Source organism: Leuciscus leuciscus, assembly GCF_965113295.1.
Source record: "Leuciscus leuciscus genome assembly, contig: HAP1_SCAFFOLD_582, whole genome shotgun sequence".
Lineage (NCBI taxonomy): Eukaryota > Metazoa > Chordata > Actinopteri > Cypriniformes > Leuciscidae > Leuciscus > Leuciscus leuciscus.
The window spans coordinates 2292-27669 of NW_028118157.1; the positions used below are offsets into that span (position 1 = coordinate 2292).

At 36.2% G+C, this 25378-nt stretch overlaps 1 protein-coding gene across 1 annotated transcript; it reads right to left on the reverse strand.

Moving 5' to 3' along the window:
* Positions 1–4246: 4246 nt before the first annotated feature.
* Positions 4247–25094, reverse strand: LOC309491803 (rho GTPase-activating protein 15-like). The gene is made up of 8 exons (XM_082190831.1): positions 24563–25094; positions 24134–24272; positions 21552–21674; positions 19647–19745; positions 19468–19545; positions 18999–19133; positions 11298–11403; positions 4247–5469 (listed from the first exon to the last, which is right to left on the reverse strand). The coding sequence occupies exons 1-8, from the start codon at positions 24785–24787 to the stop codon at positions 5286–5288; spliced, it is 1089 nt and encodes a 362-aa protein (XP_082046957.1). The 5' UTR covers positions 24788–25094; the 3' UTR covers positions 4247–5285.
* Positions 25095–25378: the final 284 nt, after the last annotated feature.

Sequence of the window (25378 nt, forward strand, 5' to 3'; positions counted from 1 at the left end):
GCAGTTTGAGCATGGCTGTCACCAAATTAGGAAGGATTTATTTCTTCATATGTATTAAATATGTATTTATTTTTGTATTATTTTCGTTTAATTACGGGAATATTAATTCAACCTTCTAGGTCAACAGGTCAGCTCTCTAATTCTTTGCTTAACCCCACTGACTAGCACCTATAATATCTATTACCTTATTTTTGTTAGTTCTTATTCGTCAAATGCCATTGTTAGTATCTAATAATAATAATATAAATAAATAACAACAATAATATACTTTCATTTTAAAGTAATTTATTTTCTTACACAAGGGAAGGTCCTTAAATAGGTTTGTAGATGATTTGTTAAGGATGGAAGAGTCTTTTTATTTTCTTTGCTTGCTGTTCGATGCGAGTTTATTTATTTTAGTCTTTTTTTCACACCAGCTCATGTTGTGGCACGCTGTCCAATTATACCATTACCAAGGGGAAAGTGTGTACTACTGTTTGTGGTTATACAGTACACTTGTGTGATTATATCACTTGTGTTTCTCCTCGAATGATGAGAAGGCGGTCCTGGCTGAAGTGACAGGTAGAATACTCATCTTTTCACTCCGAGTTTGTGTAACATTGCCCTGATCTATGATCTTAAAGGAAGACCGGAGGAATGGATGAGAGAGAGAGAGAGAGAAAGAGATGTAGTTGTCCTCGTATGACTCATTCATATGCTATCAATATGCTGCCATGTTCTCTTGGAGCCCAGGCTCTTTTTAATGGGGCCTGGTGGTTAGAACATGGCAGCAATCTCACAGGGACACTGTATTGTTATGCTTTCATTTACTTTTGGGCCCTTTCTTGCGTTTCTTTTTCAGTTTTTTTGCGGACTTACAAAGACGCTCGTTTCCATGAAGCTCTGCCAAGAAGGATGGGAAAACAAAATGTGGGGGTGGGGTGTGTGGGAGTTTGTCGGGGTTCGGAAAAGCGCAGTGGTCTCCAGTTATTACATGAAATCATTAGAAGTGGAACGTCTTGGCTTATGTAGAGAAAACATGAAGGCCACAGTTTCATACGGCTTTGCGCGCCCCTTGCCCACCGACCGCATGGCGTCAATAGAGCCCTTCACACTGGTCACAGTGGTAGCAGACCTGATAATTTGATCAACTTGTTATTTGTTACCAAATAATGAGTGTATATAAATGCCATCACAGAATCCTCAAAAGTATTAAGCTGCACAACTGTTTTGAACATTGATAACAATAAGAAATGTTTCTTTAGCAGCATATCATCATATTGGAATGATTTCTGAAGGATCATGTGACACTGAAGAGTGAAGTAATGCTGTAAATTCAACTTTGCCTTCACGTGAATAAATTACATTTATAATATATTACAAAAGAAGACAAATTATTTTAAATTTCAATATTTTGCAATATTACTTTTTTATTGTATTTTTGATCAAGTAAATGCAGCATTGGTAAGCATAAGATACTTTTAAAAAAACATAAATATACTCAAACACACACACTTGGCAAGGTCAAAATCTTTGCAGCAAGCAATCTGTGTGAAATACTGAAATAAATACTTTGGCTTTTTTCTTTTTTTTTTTAGATTCAGTCACTTCACACCACGTTCCAAACACTCAAAATGCACCACACCTTTTCACAAGCCAATTTGATGGGAGACGTTAATTTTGCACATATTAATGAGCAAAGCACCACCTGCAGTACGACGGCTCTCAAAGTGTGAGATGTGTTGCACAATGCCCATGCAGTGTCATGTGACCATGGGATCTAGCACAAAATAAATCTGGGCGTTCGCTTCGTGTACATGGCAAATATCTGCCAATAGTCTCCCCTGGGTTACTTACCACCTCAGTCCATCCACCCACACATTTAGATTTCTTGTTATTTGAAGCATTTAATGCAAGAATGAACTGAACATGTTTAGTGCTTACTTTTGACCAAGACCATATATATCACAGTGTTGAGTGTTATTAATTACTAAGCAATCTAATTACTGTACTTTTTCAAGGGAAATGTAATTAAATTAAAGTAAGGGATTACTCTTAATTTTTCTGTAGCCTAATTTAATTACAGTAATTGCATTAAAAACTGTATAGACTATACGACAATTCTATATAAAACAATAGTGGATTTACCATCAAATTTCAATGTTACTGTACAATGTTTATAATGTAACCTCTCTTTATGCACTTTGGTCAGTTGAAGAATAATTTATGCAATTATTGTTTATTAGAAAGAATCAAATGTGCATTTTCGTGTCTGCCTTTTTTTATATTTAGGAAGTAATTAGTAATAAGTAATACCAATACTTTTTAGAGAGAGAAAGTACTTGGTACAGTAATATAATTACATTATTGAAGATGTAATTAGTATAGCTAGTAATTAATTACTTTTTTAGAGTAACTTACCCAACAACATGTGTATATATATACACAGTAAAAAATATATGATCAATAAGTTATGATAACATTTGTTTTTACATTGCTTTAACTCAATTTTTTAATTTTTTTATTGCTTAACTTATTTTGATCAAATATATATATATTTGAATCTTGTATAACTTAAGTCAGTTTAATGTTATTTAAAGGGTTAGTTCACCCAAAAATGAAAATTCTGTCAGTAATTACTCACCCTCATGTTGTTCCAACCCCGTAAGACCTTCGTTCATCTTCGGAACACAAATTAAGATATTTTTGATGAAATCTGAGAGCTGATCACTTCTCCATAGGCTGCTAGGTGACCGAAACTTGCTGGCCCAGAAAAGTTATTAAAGAGATCGTTAATATAGTCCAAGTGACTACAGTGGCTCAATCTTAAGTATATCAAGCGACGAGAATACTTTTTGTGCGCAAAAACAAACAAAAACAATGACTTTATTCCACAATTCATTTCCTTCTCTCTGGGCCTCTAGTTGGTTCACGTAGTGTTTTTGCGCTGCGCGTCTGTGTTATACGTCATCACGCATCACACACATGACCAGCGTCGGCCAATAGTGAGCCTACGTGGTGATGTATAACACAGACGCGCTGCGCTAAAACACTACGTGAACCAACTAGAGGCCCAGAGAGAAGGAAAATGAATTGTGGAATAAAGTCGTTATTTTTGTTTGTTTTTGCGCACAAAAAGTATTCTCGTCGCTTGATATACTTAAGATTGAGCCACTGTAGTCACTTGGACTATATTAACGATCTCTTTAATAACTTTTCTGGGCCAGCAAGTTTCGGTCACCTAGCAGCCTATGGAGAAGTGATCCAGCACTCAGATTTCATCAAAAATATCTTAATTTGTGTTCCGAAGATGAACAAAGGTCTTACGCGGTTGGAACAACATGAGGGCGAGTAATTACTGACAGAATTTTCATTTTTGGTGGAACTAACCCTTTAAGTTGAAATGACTTGCTGCCTGACATTTTTAAGTACAATCACACCTAAATTACATCCTATATTATTGGAACTCAAGTGTCAAATAGAAGACTCTTGAGTTCACAGGGTGTGTTTAACTTAAAGCTCTGACTGCATTAGAATCATAATCATGGCTCTTAGTGCCATCTTTTTTTCTTTTTCCTTCTCGTCCAGCGTTGAAGCAATTGAGCATGCCTGGCATGTGAAACTTTTTTTTAGGTGTCGAGACATAATGACAATGTGTTCAATACAAGATCCAAGCTTTCTGTAAACTTTTTGTGAAAAAAAAAAAAAAACCAAACTGTGTTTCTTTTCAAAGGTTCTGAGATGAAGGTCTTGGTGGCCTGCCGAACTCGTTAAGGTCTCAGAGTGAAGCGCAGCTGTGCCAGAGAGGTCACTAAAAGCTGCAGCTCATTTCACTGCGTTATTTTCAGTCGAGATTTAGAAAGACGCACAGCCCGCAAATCTGGTTTATGTCGCCCTCCTGTTCCTCCAGTACCCCTTCATCATTACTGCTCGAGATGCCAAACTATGAGGGATCTGATGCAGGGAAAATGCTACAAGGATGGATGGCTCTTCCCGTAATTACAGACTCTCTCTTATCTTTGGGATGGAATTAAAAACACATTCCATGCAGACAGTCTCAGTACTGGCCTGCGGGAAGCAAATAAAAAGAGACTGCTGTTCGAGAATTGGAGAGGACTTTGGCAGTTTGATTAGAAACCGATGTGATCACGCTGTACGTTATCTGACAATGCAAAGAGCCCATAGAGTGACAGAAGGAGGCTGCAGAAGTAAAGGCAGAAAACTCAGACTTTGTAATACAGCATGAAATATTCTTGAAAGGCATATATATTTTTTACTGTTTTAATGAAAAATAATTTGACTTAAAATAAAAACAACCAAATACATGTACATATCTACCATTAATAAAACACAACGTCGCAATATAATAAAGCAAATACCTGTTGCAACAGCAAGTTTGCGCTGCTAGAAAATAACCACAAGATCTGGGGCCTCATTTATGAAATATTGCGTAGAAACCATCCTACGTTTGATCGTACGATCAATCCTCCAACGTGCGTACCTGTGAGTCAGAAAACGAACGTACGTACAAATAAAACATGCGTACGCCTCTCTTCCAGATGTGAAATGTTTAAATCGCAAATGATCTTGAAATTGTACAGCTGAATGTTTTCAGATGTCCATCTCGTAAACACAACTTAATTAATGTCATTAACATATAAAAGAGCGCCAGTCAACGTGCAAATGCTTTACTTGAGAATGTCGAGCGGCAAGAATTGCTTAGATTTCCAAATACCTGCAGTCCTCCGACTCTCTGCCACAAGGAAAGTGCAAGTCTGCTTAGAACCTGACATGATGCTAAGCATTGTTTCACATCAAAGTCTGTTCTTATAAATATGAGCGTTGCTGTGGAATTTAGCGTACGCACACTCGGAGTTCAAATCTGTGCGTACGCACGATTTATAAATGAGGCCCCTGGTTTAGGTTTGTGCCAAATAAAAGTTTAACAAAAAACTGGCAAAAATTGCCTACATCCAAAATTAAAATGATGTAATGCGAAATATCAGTATACAAAACCCATTTACAAAAACTGCTTTATTCCCCTACCATTATCATTACAAATATACAGCTTTTAAACTTTGTCAATGATGGTTTCAGGTATGATACAATGTGAAATTTGCATTATACAAAAATAAAAATATAAAGTTATATATTAAAATTATATATAAAATTATAAATGTGACTGTTAAAAAATCTTTTTCAAATGGCAAAAGGAGCAAGAAATTATTTTACATGGGCGTAACATCCAGCCAGCCAACATGTTTTTGTTTTTTGGCAGTCTCTTTCCAGAATACTCTGGGATCACTTTACATGCCCCCTGGTCCAAAGATCTCCACACATTCAATGAGAATGGACTCCACTATTTGGTTCTGGTACACCATATTGACTTCCATGTTTCCTGATTCAAACTCGGGCCACATGAGAGTCGGTCCAAACACAATGCTGATGCCCTGGGTTGACATTAAGTTTTTCTTTGACTTCGTCAAGAGTCTGTAAAACAGAAAAACACAGGATCATTGATGTAATACAATATCAGTGAATTTAGTTTCTCGTGAAGATCCTTAATGGAAGAACTGACAATGGCGTACAAGTACAACCATTTCCCCCAAGCTTAAAGTGTGCACGTTTCCTGTCATAAAAACCTACTTAGAACATTGGTGACGGACCATCGGCAGGGTGTTTTTGAGGACTTGTGCCTGGTCTTTGGAGGCATCTAAGCGCACTTTTAGCAGAATGTCTCTGAGCTGAGGTTTGGCTGTGGTGGAGAGACAATCAATACTGGGGTATTGGAGGACTCTTAGAAGGAGCCAGATTGGAGCCCTCTGGCTCTGTTATGGGTTGAGGCCTGGAAAGGGTGGGAGGGATTGTGGTGGAGGGCTGCCTTCCAAGTTGTCAACGGGATCCTGACTAAGAGGTGGGAAGCAGGCTTAACATTTTGAAGTAAACTTTGCATGGTTTTACAGCGGCCCAGTCCTGAAAGGTACTGATTAGGAGTGTGTTGGGTTTACTGCACTCACATATATTGTACCGTAGTGTAACCGACGTCCTGTGCCATCTACATTTATGGTCACATCTATCAAAATAATGGTCTACAATTATGCAATGCAATTCAACAATCTATAATCCCCGTGTTGTTGTCAAAATACTCACGCACAGGCTTCCTCAACTAGGCACGTTCAGCTGTAAAGAGGTAATGATGGTGCTACATGTGACGTCCCTCCGCGTGTGTTATTAGGACTTTGGGAAGCCATTTCAGCTGAGAAACACAACTTAAGAGGCAGGCCAAGCGCTCTCAATAATTCCCCATTAATGTGTATAATTAACCTCGGCCATTTCGTTTCCCCTGTACATCACAGCTAGACGCTTGTCCTGCCATGAGCATTTTAACCTAATTAGCGCACTATGATGTAAGGATCTCGGCTGCCATTGCTAATGGTCTGCTAATGATCTTAAGGAGAGAGACTTCATTTCCCGAAGTGATTTTTCAAAACATTAAATATGAAGCTTTTTGTTGAACCTTTTAGTGTTTTTTTGGTAATTATGCCACTGTGACACCACTATATACATGACCCCCACACCCCCCACCTTCACATTCATCCCCGCTATCAGTAATGCCAGATCGATTAAAATCATGATAGAAGCTTAATTACAGTCATTATCATTTTCAATTACAGTAGTATCACATTTTGGGAAGTGCAATACTAAGACGCTTTCTAGCAGGCAAAAAAAAAACTGTTCTTTAGCCTGTAAACACACTGTCATCAAAGAGAGCCATGTAAAGGAAATGACTTGTCTTGAGTGGCATATTTAAATATGATATATCTAAATTATATAAAATGCAACAAAAAAAAAAGCGTACATATTTTTTCATTTGAATTTCAAAACATTTTGAACAAAAAATATAACATACATATAAAAAATAATTGTAAACGTGTATATATATAGTTTTTCATTTTTTTGTTCTAAAATAATATGATAACATTGTATATATGTCTATAAATGTATATAAATTATTATTATTATTAAAATAGGTTTGTATTAACATAATGTCTCTCACCAAAATGACCTAAGCAGCATGCATGAAAGCAAAAACATGCATGAATATAAATAAATATATAAAATGCATTTAAAAATATATATATTTTTCTGTTTCTCTGTCTGTCTGTGTGTGTGTGTGTGTGTACTGTGTACCTGGTATTCCCTGTGTTATGGGGAACAAATGTCTCCACACGGATAGTAATACCCGTAATATTTGACCATGTGTGGACATTTTTTGGTCCCTATGAAGAAAACAGCTTATAATTTTATTTTTATTTTTTTTTTATGTAAAAATACTGAAAGTTTTCTGTGAGTGTTGTATTTAGGGATAGGTTTAGGGGAAAGAATATACAGTATAAAAATCATTATGTCTATGGAATGTCCCCATAAAACATGGAAACCAGTATGTGTGTGTGTGTGTGTGTTTATAATATATACCCCATTATCATTTTTAAAACAAAATATTGTGTTAAAATAATGTCTATCACCTACTTATCCCCAGATATGTAAGAGAATGCATCTTTTTACACCTCATCTAAATGAACACTTTCAGTAAAGAAATTTGTTGATTTGGAAAAGGGAAGGATGCAGTCTGGTCCTCAGTATCTGGGTATTTATGGCAAAATGCGCTCATTAAACCATCAGCTGACTTGGAGCCCAGTGAAGTTGCTTTGCTCTGGTGTCTGGGTAAGGGCCAGGCTGTGGGCAGCTTGACCGGAGGTGACTGCGTTACGCTTGGTTGAATCTGACAAATCATTGATATCCCGTACATAAGCCGACGTGTACGGCTCAAGATGCCAATGGTTATTAATTAGCATCTCGTTTGCAAGCGGGGCATGACAGGAAATGGAGGATAGCGCACAATGCCGTCATTCCCCGCCTAGGAGGCCAGTGCTAATTGGGTCAGCCTAACTGGCTCCTGAAGAATCATGGGACGAATAATAAATTGAGGTGGGGTGGGGGTTACAGAATCGCTCCAAGCTTTAAACTGTGTCATTTTCGTGTTATAAGACGACGGCATTGACTGAACTAATAAAAGAAAGGCTCGCTATTATCAGGGGGGCTTGAGCGTGACTTTGATTTTCCACTTACAATATTCAGATTTTCTTTTTATTGTTTACTGTTTTTTTATTATTATTATTTCCTGTCTGCCCCATAAAAGGTTATAAATTGCTGTGCATGTACTGTTGTTGTGGATATCAAAATTTGCACAGCAGCACTTCTATTCAATCTAATTTAAGAAACACCAAACATAGATGAGAAGAGTTTTTTTTTTTTTCTTGGCTTTCCTGATCAGAGGTTTCTCCAGGTTTCTTTCCCAGCACAAAGGCAAACGGAACCTTGAATTACTAACAAAAAACAAAACCTGTGGCCTTTTAAATCACTTGTGGTAAACGGGAAATATGAGCGGTGGTGACAAAACCTCCCACAAAAAATGGCATAAATAGCACTACTGAGCAAGTGTACTGTTGAGAAAATCTGGTTGCCTTGACCACATCATCACAATGCGAGCACACAACTGGTTATTGAATCCAGGCTCCACGGACCAAAAGAAAAAAAAAGAACATTGGTTCCATGCGGGCATAGAGAGCGCCCACAACAAAGAGCTTTTGACTTTCACCACTTTTTAGATGAGCCAAGTCAGCGCAAAATATAACCTACAAAGGCATGACAGTAGGAGTTCAGAGAGACGCTTCAGTTAACTATACCTGTTTTAGAGGACAGGAAGTGTATAGGCGAAGAGTGACATTTGGGCAGACATCGAGTAACAGCTGCCAAAGTTGCTTGACAAAACAAGCTAATTATGTATGCATTATTATCAATACTATTTTATGCATTGTACCATAGGCTGCACGGCACCTATAACCTCATTGTTCTTTCTTCATCTTACTCTAGACTTCAAAATGACTACATTTGTCTTAGAAAACAGATACAACACACACTTTAACCTAATTCACTGTGACCGCACATTCCTTGCCTTTATTCATGGGAAAGTCATCCTGATATTTAGAGAGGGAAAGCAGTAGACAGAAACAAGTATGACTTAAGTGAGAATATAAAATAAACAGAACCACATCACTTGGTCAGGGTGTGGTACCCACAAAGCAAAGCACTGTGCTTTGGATTCGAAGCACTTTATTGCTCTAATAGTGAGAGAAAGGAGCAGCGAGAACGTCGCTGTGGAGAAGGAACAGACTTGGTGGCACTACAGGGATTTTCAGTGTCACCACAAGTTCCACTGTAACAGCTTTTTAGTAAGCAGAATAAAAGCTGAATGAATTTTCTAATGCCGCCATTCAGTGAATTTATGGTAATGCTTTACCCTCGTGCCTGTGTGTAGATTTGACTACAGATTTGGAAACGCTGCAAAACCAACAGTGGGGGTACAGTACTTTGTTGGGGTTAGAGGGGCAGCTTGTGTAGATTTACATTCACAGTGAAATATATGTGTACATATTATCATCTGTAAAGACAGAAGAAACTACAAAAAAAAAAAAAAGTTCAATACAAATCTGCAGTAATTAAATCTATAATAATAAAACTATTACTACTACTACTACTACAACTAATAATAATAATAATAATAATAATATCAATATTAAATGGTAAACAATATGCAGAATTATAATACAATATAATATAATATAATATAATATAATATAATATAATATAATATATTATAATATAATATAATATAATATAATATAATATAATATAATATAATATAATATAATATAATATAATATAATATAATATAATATAATATAATATAATGACAACCTTGATAGAGTTGTGGGGGTAAATAACACAAAAAAGCTCAAAACACATTTACAATAATGATATAATAATAATAATAATAATAATAATAATACAAATTATAATAATAATAATAATAATAATAATCCATATTAAAATGTTAAGCATTGAGAATAATATAAAACATTTTTTTTTATATATATACAATTCATTAGCTGTGGCAAATGCATTTGTAAAACTCATGACCAATACTGTAGAAGAGGAGGCAGCAGTTTTGTGTTGTAGCATGTTAACCAGAAATAATTTTTTTTTTTTAAATCATCAAGCTATCTCATGGAATGCAGACCTAGTTTTGTTCAGCACATTTTCAGACTCTCCGAATATCATGTTCCTGTCTAGAAATCGACTGTCGTTCATTGAGTGTCTCTCTCTCAGTCACACATTAGTGTTTTCTGATTGGGAGACCTGGCATGGGCAACCCAACAGACTTTAGCACTAGTGCCAAAGGGCATGTTCCATTGGGGGAAGGGAGGAGGGGGGCGCTCATCAATCTGAGATGAGTCCTGTGGCCCTCCTGTGCAGGGTGGTAAATGTGCAGAAGGGTAAAGTGGGATAGAACACCCCTCCTGGGAGATGGAGACTAGCCATATGGCCTTCTGGCTGTGCCAGTAGCGCTATCATGGACAAGGACTTGAGCGTTGACACACACACACACACACACACACACACACACACACACACATTATGGTTCATATTAAGTCCTCTGTTCATGTTGCATCCTGTTTACTGAGGCCTTTAGTAGAAGGTTTTCAGATTGGGCATTATTGTTGGGCTCACTGAAAAAAACTACTGAATGAAGAGAATGTCTTTGTAATTTATGGGGAAAATGGGAAGTTCCCTTTATAGTCTAGCCTGGTTTTGGTCAGTTAGTGGAGCAGAGCAGACTCAACCTGTGATTGGTAACTTGGTAGATAGTCATGGAAGGGATTATTCACCCAAAAATGAAAATAAAATCATTATTTCCTTAATATAGAAAAATCTGTCACTATTTCCTTCATGAAGAAAGCCTAGCTAGGGTCATTAGATAGCTAGATAGTCATGTAAATGTCAGTCCTTTGCAATTTCACAATGTAGACTTGCAAAAAGGAAAAAGGAACTACCTAATGAGAGCTCATACGTTGAGACGTGCAAAGAAACATGCTTTCAAACGAAGTCTTTTTCATTGAGCTTGACTATTATTAGTGAAAGGAGTGCAAGGTTTCACACCACAGAAGTTTGTGAAAAGTTTGCACAAACTTTCTGAAGCTATCAACAGATATCAATCAAGCTCAGATGAGAGGAAAATACAAAGATCTCACAATTGAACACAAATGGTCAATTTATTGTGTACAATTTCTTACTTGTGACTTTCAACAAGAAAACTATCAACGTAGATGGTATCCAGTCCACCCACCTAAAATGATTCAGAGGCCCCTAAAAAGTCCTGTGGGATCTACTATTTGGTGTTATGGATGGAGACATACCTCCTCAGGTGGTGGAAGAGCAGTTTCATGGTGTTGTGGTTGGGTTTGGGGAGTTGATGGATCAGTTTCTTCATGGCTTGAACCTTCTGTGTGGGCTCCTTAATTTCTGTTGGCAAGGAAGAGATGATGAAATGTTTTGATTTGAGTATTGCTCCTTCATTTGAACCTCTAGGTTCAACGAGAAGTTAATGTCTTTTCCATCACTTTTTCATTAACATAGCTCATCTAACATCAAAATTTTCCCTAATACTGGACCATTATCCCTCTCTCTATTAATTATATAGACATGCTCGAGAAGGCCACATGCAGAATGTGTCCCATTCCAAAATGCTGACTTACCAGACAGCCAATATGTACAGTAATCGAATAGATTACTCCATTTATCTGATTATTTCTTCTTACTTTTGGTATGTTTAATTGTTCATTATGTCCGTTTTAATTTTCTTTCTAACTTATGTACAACATAATCCCTTTTTAAGCTGCCAAAAAGGAGCAATCAGCATTTAGTAAAACTGTGTTATGCAGTTATAACCTTATGTAATTATGAAGCTATGCAAATATATTTCGTATAATTGCACGGTTATCTGACACTATTACACTCCTCAGCAAAACTATTTTGATTCTATGCAATCAGTATCTCATGGATGGATGAAATTAAAGATGTTCTAGAAAAAATTGTCCTGTCCATCTGTAAAATCAAAGCATATACACCCCTATAATGCTGTCATTTTGCAGGCAGGTTTTCAAGTTTCCTACATGAAAGCACATGCGAATGGTGCTAATGGTCCGCAATAGTCCACGTCCATTAAAAGCTGTTATGCTGTAACACAAGCTGTAACCGGTGACCTCCTGACCCCGCTGCTCTTTACATGTCAGATGGCTGATGACCTCATGGCAAACTCCTGAGAGACACCAACCTGTGCGCTGACTGTTCTACATCAGAGTCAGTACCTGACCTTTGACACTTTGAAGTTCTCTAAATCCATTATGATGGATATAGTAATGTAGCTGATTGTATTATTTCAAACACTGTTGATGTGAAGAAGATTGTATGGTAAAATAAGTAAAAGGGTAATTTATTGTTGACAAGAATCTGGAGGATTAGAGGGTATTTTAATAATTTAATCGATGCTTTTGATCAATATCATTATGGAACCTGAGCAGATGTTGAAATGGAGCTTTTACGGGGCCACCTGTGTGCACTCCAAACTCCCTCAGGTCAAATTTCACCGGAACGGATTTGTTTAAAAGAGCATTAACGGACCTCCAAGATTCTAAGTCACAAGTTCCTTACATATATACACTACCATTAAAAAATTTGAGGTCGGTAAGATTTTTAATGTTTTGGAAAGAAGTCTCTTATGATTACAAAGGCTGCATGTATTTGATAAAAACACAGTAAAAAAAAGAATACCATTTAAATAACGGTTTTCTATTTTAATATATTTATTCCTGTGATGGCAATTAAGTCATTACGCCAGTCTTAAGTGTCACATGATCCTCCAGAAATCAATCTAATATGCTGATTTGTGGCTCAAGAAACATTACTTACTATTATCAACACTGCAAAACAGTTGTGCTGCCTAATATTTTTGTGAAAACTGATTTATTTTCATTATTCTTTGATGAATAGAAAGTAAAAAAAAAAAAAAAAGCATTTATTTGAAATGGAAATATTTTGTAACAATCTAAAAGTCCTTACTGTCACATTTGATCAAATTAATGTGTCCTTATTATTTGTTAAAAAAAATAATAATTCTGACCACAAACTTTTGAATCCTTTGCATAGACGGTACATCAAGTACACCAAACAATTGTATTCTGTGACACATTTTGATTAATTAATATTTTCATACTTCAGACATTCATATAGAATGCTTACAAATTCTCTTTCAAATGATGTTTTCACAAAAATTGCCTCACACCATCAATTTAAACATGCATACAGGCATCTACAATATACTATTGACATTCACATTATACTTTTCATATGGGAGAGGAAGTTTTAATGCTGACCAAAGACGTTTTATAGCATGCAATTTATTATAGATACCCATTAAGGTTAAAAATGCACCATCAAATGATACTGTACCTAGTGTAACTCTATTGATTAAATATCATAATAATAGAAAATTGCAATGCTGTAAATCAATTATGTATGTTTACACATTTTGAAAAGAGCAAAATCTTCCTCCCTCTAAGAAAACATCACTGGTTATTCCTACTGAGGATGGCTAACAGCTACACCATGCTATTCATGGGATGTGCTATGGAAGGGAGCTGGCAGTAGTTATGCCCCCAGTCTACTGTACTGCCCAGGATGCCCCCTGGGCACTAATGGAGCAGATGTCTCCGTGTATACACCGCGCTGGCACAGGCTCGGCGAGCAGATGCCCCTGTCAGATGCCAGGTCTGTCAATTGAGCACAGACAGAGACCATGTTCTAGGACAGAGAGTGAATCTCTGACCCGCTCCTCTAGGTACCACTAGCAGAGGGACACTGTTTTGTACTTTTTTTATGGAGTAAGTTACAACGTTAGGCCTCAAAATCATGCAAATGATGATTATTATCTAAATAATAATGTTTTAACACAGTATTTTTAATGTCAAGGCCACATAATTAGTGAAACAATTTGTGTTATGAACTAGAAATCCTCACTACAGTTTATCATCAACATTCAGTCATTACTTTATTTAAGCAATATCTTTTTTTTATGACTTTCTCTTCAAGCATTAGCTCAGTGGAGGCCGTTAGCTTTCTTTTGGCTTTGACACTGCATGGCAGTCGGCCTGTAAAATATTTAATCTAGTCATTATTGCTGGCATTATTGCTGTCATTAATTACTTTGCCTTTGGTGGCTAGCATATTGGAGATGGTCCCTTGTCCTGTATTTTGGACAGATGGTGGGACAGTGTCATTAATATAAAACACGTTCAAAATGCCTACACCCTAAATCAGCATGAATTCACCATGGTAAGCATTACACTTACAGTGTTCTGATCAAAGGGGATTACTCTTAAAAGGAAGGCAATGTTTTGATGAAGGCATGCAGTGGGCATTCTTAGATCAAATCCATTATGCATGCATTTTCATTTTATTTTTATAAACCTAATGTGAAAGTACAGGCACACAAACGTATGTTTAAAAACTCTAATATAATAATATCATATCATATCATATATAATAAATATAATTACAATTTAGTATGTATTTTAATAATATAAAATTATATGAAAAAACACAAAAGGTGCATGGACTAAAAAATAGTTTATATATATAAATATATATATATAAATATATAAATATATATATATATATATATATATATATATATATATATATATATATATATAATATATATATATATATATATATATATATATATATATATATATATATATATATATATATATATATATATATATATATATAATAAAATAGTGCACTTTTAGTATTTTTTTGTGCATACAATTTTGCATTATTGCCGTACAGAAAAAAAAAAAAAAAAAAAATGCTGATGAAACTGCCATTTAGAGATAAATCTGGTGTACTATTTTCAAAATTAAAATTTTTTAATTATAGGTATCATTGGTAATTGCTGGCAAATGTGTTTTTCTGTTGAAAAATGACAAAACAGGATGTCTCTTTTTGATATTATACTTCAGATGAAAGAAAATGTATGTACCCATGGCTGCACAAATGTGTCATTGCAGTGTAAACTCTATAAATCAAACTGAGAGCATCATTGTTTTGTGAAAAGAGCTGATGTACAGTAAAGAATAGATGTACTTTTGGTTACAAAAATCTGTGAATATAATCCAATTACAAACAATGAGACCATCTTTACTGCAGTACAGCTTTGCTTCCCAGGATAAGCCCATCTGCGAGCTTTGTCTGCGGGCTTCTTTAAGCCCCGTCAAGGCAAATATTAGCACACTGCAAATAGTCCTGCAGGTTATGATTAAGATTTTAAATGTATCCCAATTGAATACTTTGCTTTATGAATAACAAAGTCTTAGAGGATCGGCGCTGTAATTTATTAAACATGAAAAACTTCTTGATGAAATATAGAGACTGGGAAGAGATTTATGCGTTTGAAAATATTTCTGCATGCTAGCTTTGCATGGCAATGAGGCCACTTTGCACAAATGAGGAAAGCTGCATAGAATGTAAAGACTTGTGATTCACAGGCTGAAGTTTGAACTGTCAGCTGAAAGAGCATAACATCAGAATAGGCAAACAATTATGTTATGACAGATGTACTGTCTGACGCAGCTCTGATTGGTATTATTTCAGCACATTTCACACTACCATTGTGACAAGTTTCATATAAAATAATGTTAAAAGTCAAACTGGAAAATGTTACAATCTAGTTTTCTTAAAATATGCAATTGGTCATCTTCAAATGTGATATAACGATACAGTCCCTCTGAACGAACTTTCCAGATTACTACACAAACGTTGCATTGTGTGTGTGGGCCCGGAGAACAAAGCCACCATTTGTCAACAAGTATGTCTTCACTTTGTATAACAAGGCGAGCTTGTCTATTGGACAGGTGGCAGGACAATGTCGCTAAGATACCAGGCAATATGAATAATAGATTTAGTCCATCGTGAGCCAAGAGCTGGTGGCTGCCACATCCACAACAGGCACTGATTGAAAGAATGGAAAATTAGGCCAACTGTTCACCTGAGGACCCTGGGAAGCCCAAATGTTGATTTGCGGGAGTGAGCACATATTGTGCATAAACATACATTGCAAGTGAGAAGATGAAATGTGCTCAGAGCTTCTCACAAATCGTGAGAGAAGGGGCCGTTTAAATGTTGGGTGTTAAGCCTGAAGATTACATATGAATAATTTGCCCAAACGTCCAATAAGCCTAAATGAGTTTGAGTTCCACAAAGACTTCCAGAAGCAGTCTGTGATTGGGCAGCTGTCCTAATTGAATGGATCCTTCTCCAAAGTACCATTCCAGAGACCTTTAGTTAATACCACCCAAATAAAGGGCAGCCATGGTTAGAGAAGCTGTCCTCTTCTGACAGTGATGGACCAATGCAGAAGACCTGAGCCACACAAATATCAGTAGGATTCACTGAAATTGCTTGTCAGTGATCTGGTGAGATCAATGAAACAGGCTGTTGGACAGTTTCAGTAAATGAAATGTAAGACGAGCTGCAAGCTTCATTAAACCATTCCAATATTACAGACAGGGGAGGAGCTTAGTAACCTACATACTAGAAATCAAGACTTTGTGCCAGCAAGTTACATTTCCCAAGTGTACAGTGTAAACAGTCCTGTTCTACAGCAGTAGACTTGTCTCACATAAAAGGCAGCTATTAATTTATATAAATATATATATATATATATATATATATATATAAATATATATAAATGCAAAAACATTATATATATATATATATATATATTTTTTTTTAACTGTAACTTGTTTTTTATTTTCTGCAAAAAGATATTGGAAGCCTCATCAAATAATGAGTCAAGAAAGAGATCACAATATGTCAATGTTACTTCTGGTTCACTTGTCATACAGTATAAGGAATGGAAGGTTACGTTTTGTCAAGTTATTGTAATATATAAATTAACTTATTCTATTCAAGTCAAAAAAGTTATTTAAATTAGGTTAACCTATTCACAGTATACAGCACGACTAGTATAGTAAATGGTCTTACCGCATACTCTGTTTTGGTGAGACATGTTGCAGGTTGAACTAATTATACCTCCTGCTATTAGGGGCCTTTTACAGTAATAATTAGTTGTCTAAACACTATCTGTAAGTGATCAGGCTCATCTACTGATTAATTGGATACAAACAGTTTGCGGTGCTCTGGCCTACATGCCACGCGAGTAAATATTTATTAGCAAATTACAACATCACCCCAGGCCTGTTCCCATTCTGTCTCACGCATATCTCCTTCCAGTGGGGATATTATAAGATGCAGTGCTAATAATGATAGCCCTGTGCTTATTACAGTGAGCGCACTGGCCTTTTGGTCCTTAGATCAGGTTCTGAGAATATAAAATATTCATTGATTTAAACAAACTTGTGAAAATCAAACTACAATGCTAAAATAAAACAAGTATGCCGTTTATAGGTTGATTTCTCTAAACAGCGTAGACATAGTGACTCTGTAGCAGTAACAAAACAATGAGGGGGAATTCTGGAAACCTGTGTGAAAACAATCATGATTTCTGGGATTCTGATTGGTCACACTGACAATGCAAAAAAATTAAATAATTACATTAAATTTGGAGGTGAGATCTAAATGGGTGACCTTCCAAATATTATGCTTTATAGTCGCTGTGTATACTAAACCATTTTCTAAAATCTTAAGAAAATGATTTCCGAAAAAATATTGTGAAGATAGATTGTTTTTGAAAGAAGTCACATATGCTCACCAAGGCTGCATTTATTTAATAAAAAAAATTGTAAGAGCAGTAATATTATTATTTTTTTTATTTTTTTTTTTAATGTAATTTATTCTAGTGATGGCAAAGCTAAATTTACAGCATAATTACTCCAGTCCTCAGAGTCACATGATCCTTCAGAAATCATTCTGAAATGCTGATTTGCTGCTCAAGAAACATTCCTGATTATTATCAGTGTTGAAAATATGTGATACTTTTTCTCAGGATTCTTTGATGGATAGAAAGTAAACAATTTATTTGAAATAGAGATCTTATAAACATCTGTCACTTTTGATCAAATTAATGTCTCTTTGCTGAATAAAAGTATTAATTTTTTTAATACTGCCCCCAAACTTTTAAATGGTAGCGCAAGTCTTTATACATGAAAATATATAGCTGTTTTTATAAATATATATTAGAAAGGGGGTTGAGTGTGCTCTAAACTGATCTTCCGTCATTCCTGTTCACAGTGTTTAGGACCATAAAGCTGCAATTGTTCCTACAATGTTCTGCACTCCCTATTTGCTCTATACTTACTCTCTATTTACATGCCCATATACGGCTTAGTACATAGTTTATCGCCACTCTGTAGTTCACACGGCCACTAATCTGAAAGTGTTTGTTTTAAAACTAACAGGGCGTCAGAAATCGAACAAGTCGTAAAACAAAAGTGCAGGACAAATGTTGTTTCAAGCACAAAGGTACATACATATATTTCAGAAGGTACGTGCCTTCCAGAAGGTAGATTGCCCAAGAGAAACACACTGGCGTCAGCTGGACGCTCGAGATGAGGCCCAGAGTTTGCTCTGTGCTGCTGGAGGGAGGTTACACGTGACACTAAGGCCGATCTGGTGACAGTTTCTGTCTGGACCACAGGCCCTGACTTTGCCCTCTGGCCTGAGAAATTCCCCCATTCCCCAAACAGGGAGTTTGAATGATCTCAGCACCTCCCTGTCAAAGAGCGACCCCTTTTGGCTGACAGATCTGCAAGAATGCGTCTAAGAGGGTCAATCCCAAATAACACAACTCAACCCAAGAGTGGCGAGCGCTTTATCCATCCGTGGCTTAAATTACAGTTAGGAGGACCTAAGCTGTAAACCATGAATAATAAATAACTTGATGTTACCGTAGAATACTTGAGCACATTTTGAGTATTCTGAAGTCTAACATCTCTGGGAAAGGTAATTAATCATTCCTTGTAATACATTTTAAGGTTCTTATACCAAAATATTTTTAGCAATTACACTGATTTGCTCGTATCGATTTCACTACTTACTAATGGCTTCCACAAACAAGTCAAAAAAGCGAAAGGGAAACAGGGGCTCTGGCAGTTCACGGAAAAACATCTTTAGCGCTCCGGTGATGACATGGATGTCCTCCCATTGGCTGTCGCCCAAGTCAAGCTCCTCCTCTGGGGAAACAGAGAGACAGAGTCAGAGAAGCCAACAGAGAGAATTAAAACAACAGTCGTTTGATGAGGAAATTAAAAAATGCTAATCATTATGTCAATGTTAATACGCCCCCTGAGAGTCGACCACATTGTCCTGCCTGCATTTCACTGCATATCAAACCACACTGAAAATCCTTATCAAACAATTTGTGGTGCCTATTACAAACTAACTAATTCATACCTTTCAGCTAAGCCTTTAGAACTAAAACAATAATATGTCATTTAGATGAACACTGATGCAACTGTTGGCCTTAAACCAAGCACTGATAATAGATAATTACAGAATTAAACTCACCTTGGTCAACTAGGAAGCGTAGTTTCTGGATAACGGCCAAATTGCCACTCACCCTGTATATCCCATCAGCCTCCAGGCCTGTGAGGACGGGGTAAAGACATCTGTCTGTTAGTCAGCCAGGCATGTGATAAAAACAACATCCATTTGTTTTTTTTTAAAGATAATTTTTTGAGCCATACCTCGTTTTTCTACTTCATCCACACACAACTTGACAAATCTGGGCACAGTGGTCCCTTCTCTCTCGCACAGGGTCAACATGTGACATCCAAACACTCGGTCTATGGAAAAACGCGTCAGTGAGAATATTTACAAATGTATAATGCTAAAGTAGGATTTGCTAACACTTTGTATTACAGTGCCCATGTCAGGTGTTCATTTATTAATATAAAACTATCATTACTGTTATCAATAAGTCAAGTCAAGTCACCTTTATTTATATAGTGATTTTTACAATACAGATTGTTTCAAAGCAGCTTTACAGAGATAACGGGAACATAATGCAACAAAGATTGTTTCGGCTGTACAGCAGATCTAGAAGAAAACAGTGTTTTAGTCCAGGTTAAGTAAGTTCAGTGATGGTTCATTTCTGTTGTATTAAAATTTCGTAGTTAATTTATCTATACAGCCGCTCTGGAAAAAACAGTGATGTCATCGTCAATCTCAGTTCAGTTCTCATACAATGGTGTCAATGCAGGCAGATCAATAATACTGTTAAATATTGAGTGTCCCCAACTAAGCAAGAGGGGACATGGCTGGACATAAACTTTTTTTATTTAGTTTATGTTAATCATATAGAAAACAAATGTCAAATATATTGACTTCTTTGTATTGTCTTTTCAATTATTTACTCGTCTGCCACCACAATGTCTTAAACTATCTTCATTTGGGGGCTTTTTCAACAAATATCTAAAAAGTATCTGTACTTAATTAATCAGCATATCCTTTAATTAATTAGATGTTTAAAAAAATAAATTATTGACAGCTGCAGATAATAGCAATGAGTAATTACAAGCTGCTTCGAAACTAATTACAGATTACGAGGTGCAATATACGAGCAAATATAATGTAAAGTGTGACCCAGGAATTTCACAGATGAAACGCGAAGTGAAATGTTTTGGGGCAGTCATATTTCAAAGATCAGAACGCTCCATAATGAGCAAAACTACAGTTGTAAGCGTAGAGGTGTAAATGTCCTCATCATTTGGCTTTTTGAGTTCATATAGGACCGGGCGAGCTGTCCCAGAGGCTTCTGGAACATCAAAGATGTCCTGCTCTCATTTCGGCACCCGCGAGGAATGGGGGGGAAGTGGCGATGTGCTAAATGCATAAATGACTGCAAGCAAGCCACCTTTGCATACAAATGCGCATTCAGAACTTTCCTAGAGAAATATCTGGCAGGAGGGGCATTTCTACATAAATTACTATTAAAAAGCGTCGGTACAATATGGAACGTTCCTAATTTCAGATGGTTGTTTAGCGGGCGAGCTCGCCTTGGAGCTCTGCCAGTGATAGCTGTGTTAGGAGCCACCTGCGCTACTCTGTTAATCCCACAGTAGTTTTATTCATTCCCTTAATATTGTCCTCTTTGATCTGCCATTTACCCCCACAGATACTACATTAAAGGGTCTATTTGACACCAGAAGAAATTAAAGATATCATTACCTTTATCCGAGAGTTCCAAGTATGCTTAAAATATCCTTTAATGTTATGTTTGGTGTATGCCATGAATAAAATAAATTAGTTACAGTCTTTAAGAATTCGCATCAGGGATTGCTTGTTGAACTGGAATAATGTGTAAATGAAAAAGACTGTCTTGCTACCTTTTTTTTTTAACTGGGTCACAGTTGTGTTTAATATGGAAACCATATGGGAGCCAAAATAAACGAATGTCCTAAGATTGCACATTCGTATGACATCACGTAATATGTAACCTGCAATTGTGTAGCATGTAATTATGACTATTAACTGGGCTACAACTGGGCAGAGTTGTTAAGTGAATAAGTAAAAGATGTTGGATTTTTGAAACTGATAGTTGGCAATGAGCATCACATTAATGTAAGGAGTGCACATGTCAAATCTTTCACCTTTAATAAGGCCTTTTTCCTGTAGCGTTTTCATGGAGGGCCGTCTGGAGATGAACTTCTTCAGTCTGTTCTTAACTCCATTCTTGTCTGCGCTGTCTGAGGCGCTGTAATTCAGCTTGAACACTGTGCGGGGGATCAGAGGAGACACAGGAACAATGCTGTCACTGAACACTCGCCACATTCTTTTGAGGCTGTCTTTGTGCAAGTCCTCCTCATGCAAATAAGACTGTCTCCTTTCTCCACATTGTTCAAAAGCACACCAGAAAAGCTCCTTCTGTTGAAATATTCTCCAGTGTACGTGCATATCTCATTTCACAGCATTTATTTATCGATTCCGGCCAAAGTTAGTGTCAATATTACACCATCTTGACAAGTCCAGTGATTAGTATGTGACAAGTGAGCGTTCGGAGCTACTGCCCAGTATTCGGTACAGTAGTAAATGAATTCTCTTTGATACTCATTCAGGGCAGAAAATGCTGCAATTACCAATGACAGAAACACTTGGAGTGTCAAATAGCTTGTAATTTATAATAATGATTGACAGAGAGCAGACTGAATCCATCTTACTCAACATCCCAGTGGAGTTCCAAACAGTCGTATATATTGTCTGAAATTCAGCTTCTGTTGGTCTCTGTCTCGTATGGTAAATGATGAGATGAGATGTGGTAACGTGTCTGCATTTTATTATAGATGTCATGTTACTTCAGAAGCGGATGTTTTTGTTACAGTAACCTAACTGCATGTGGTCAAGGTGCTGTTGTGCTTCCTGTTCAGAATGTGACCACAGTCGCACAGAGGTAGAAGTGATGAAAAAATTAATCAAAAGAATGAATCGTGCAAAATCATGTCCAGGTCACATTTCACCCCCAAACCAAAAGGAAAATAGGAAATTATATTTTGCTTAAAAATAATGAAGCCTTTTATTAAGTACCATTATGATTTTTATATGGTAGCATGACAAAGAATTGATTAATGACAATTAAAGGGGTCATATGATGGTTCTAAAAATAACATTATTTTTGTGTATTTGGTTCAATGCAGTGTTTCCGCGGTTTTAGGTTAAAAAAAGTAATACATTTACACATACTGTACATTATTGTTTCTCCTCTATGCCCCGCCTTTCTGAAACGCGTCGATTTTTACAAAGCTCATCGAAAAGTGCGGTGTGCTCTGATTGGCCAGCGATCCAGTGCGATTGTGACTGGCTCAAAAACCTTAAACGTGTGACAGAAATGTCACGTCCCTTACCATATTTGAAACATTAGGTCCCAAAGCAATAATAACAGGTGATAATGTCTATACTACCTTATCAATTAAAGCCTGAATCTGAACCGGAAAATGCAGATGACTAAGCTGATCGATCAAATTTGCCAGCGCGACTGGACCAGGTCGTATCAGATTGGTAAGGTTTTATTTTCATTGGGGACATAATTACTGATTATTATGACTTATACTTATATTATAATGTCTTTTTACGCGTCAAGCCGCGCAACTGGGGTGAAAACACTGTGTAAACATAAAACCATGTCTGCATTTGTGATCGTAGAAACGACAAGCAAGCACTACTATTCTGCTCAAAACTCGCGTTTAAATAGTCAAATTATTAAAATATGAAAACACTTACAGGTTGTGTCTCTAAATTAGAAGCACCAGACTGTACTTGCAAAGCTGGAATTGCCCCACTTTTTAGAATCAGCCTTTGTGCACAGCCGGCCTTGTACTCTCCCAGGTTCAGGATACAATCCTCCGAAAAATGCCGAAATTGCCAGCGGCAACAATAGTACAGCGAGAATAAAAGTTACGCCTTCTTTCTTTGCGTATACATTTGGGCGGTGTTATGAAACTCTGCCCCCATACACTGACGTAGATTTGTAGATGTCAGTGTAGATGAAGCGTTTTAGGAAGGCGTGGCTGAGCCTTAACTTTTAGAGCGAATATATTTTTAGGTTTGACACTTTGCGCTTTGTAACTCTGCAGATCTTATACTTGCACTAACAGCTACATAACACACTAAAGAAAAAGGAAAACAAGAAATCGCATCATATGACCACTTTAAGCACATTTTATTCATTTTGCTTTAGAGTTGTTTTTACTGAAAATGTGTATTCTCATTAGATTCTTGTTTTTGTGATATAATTTTTAACTGTAGCTAAATACTAATTAACAGAAGTGAAAAACATAAATAATCTTATATATATATATATATATATATATATATATATATATATATATATATATTACAGTATTGAGAACTGCTTAATTGTCATGGAAATAAATGTTAAAAAATAATGTTACAATGCAAAAAAATCCTGATCCTAAAATCGGGTCCGTTTTATTTTTTTATACAAAAAAATAAAATTTCTTTGGATTTTGGGGTGAAATATGACCTAAATTTCTTTTGGAGAAATAAAGTCTGTGAACAGACTGTCATCTGTACTGCTAACTCATTAAAGTGGATATTAAACAGTGGTGAAGCAAGGCTGCAACCTCGACACACTCACTGGTTCTGAACTCTATGTGCTGATTGCCAGTTATCACCTCTCTCACTCTCTCACACACTCACACACACACGTGTTACTCACTGATGGAGCGTCTGTGTTCAGACTTGGTCTCTTTTGGTTTAGGTTTGGTGGCTTCACAGGTTGGTCTGGGCAAGCATTCTGTACTGTTGGATCTGTTTAGGGCCATTCTACCACAGCTCTTGCCTCCAGGTCCACTCGACTAAACCACAACATCATATAAAAGATTCATGCAGAAATAATATCAACAAAATATTGCTCATTTATCCTAATGTTAGGATAAATGAGCAGACTGTCCACTGCTTTCTTGAGGGCATCATGCCATTTACAGATGGTTGGAAAGTGATCTGCCTTAGTGTATTTAACCTTTTTTTTTTTTTTTTTAAATATAGTCCTTCATATAAAGTATAGGTAAAGATCCACTTCCCAGATCAGTCCATGTTAAAGTACAAATGTGCAAAAAGCTATTTTGTCTTTTAAGAAATGACATACCAGACTGTCCACTGCTTTCTTGAGGGCATCATGCCATTTACAGATGGTTGGAAAGTGATCTGCCTGCAGCAAAAACTCCTGACCATTTAGGGTGGTTATCTGTTGGTAAAAGAGGGTTGAAATTAAAGTTAAAAGAGTGGCATTCAAACAAATACAGCTGGCAAACTTTGTGTGAACGCTCCCTGCCATAACAGACCTGTGTATAAATGGATCAATCAAACACATCACAATCCTAAAATTGAACAGAACAATTATTTTTGTAATTGTGTCTACCTTCTCCACAATATTGCCGATTTTGCATATTTGGTTTTAAGCTAAAATCTAAAATAGTATGATATTTTATTGCTTGCATTTTCTTATCTTTCTTCTGTAATATTCTTCTGAAATATTGGTTTTACATCAGAAGAAAAAAAGTATTTAAAAAATAAACAAATTAATACTTTTATTCAGAAAGGACACATTAAATTGCACAGACATGACAGTAAAGACATTTATAATGATACAAAAGATTTGTATTTCAAATAAATGCTGTTCTTTTGAACTTTCTATTCTAAAACAAAACAAAACGTTTAAATAATAAGAAATGTTTCTTGAGCAACAAATTTGCATATTTGACTGATTTCTGAAGGATCATGTGACACTGAAGACTGCAGTAATGATGCTGAAAAATCAGCTTTGCCATCACAGGAATAAATTACATTTTAAAATATATTAACATAGAAAACAGTTATTTTACATAGTAATAATATTTCAGAATATTACTGTTTTAAAGAGTTTTAACCTTGGTGAGCATAAGAGACTTATGAGAGAAATGCG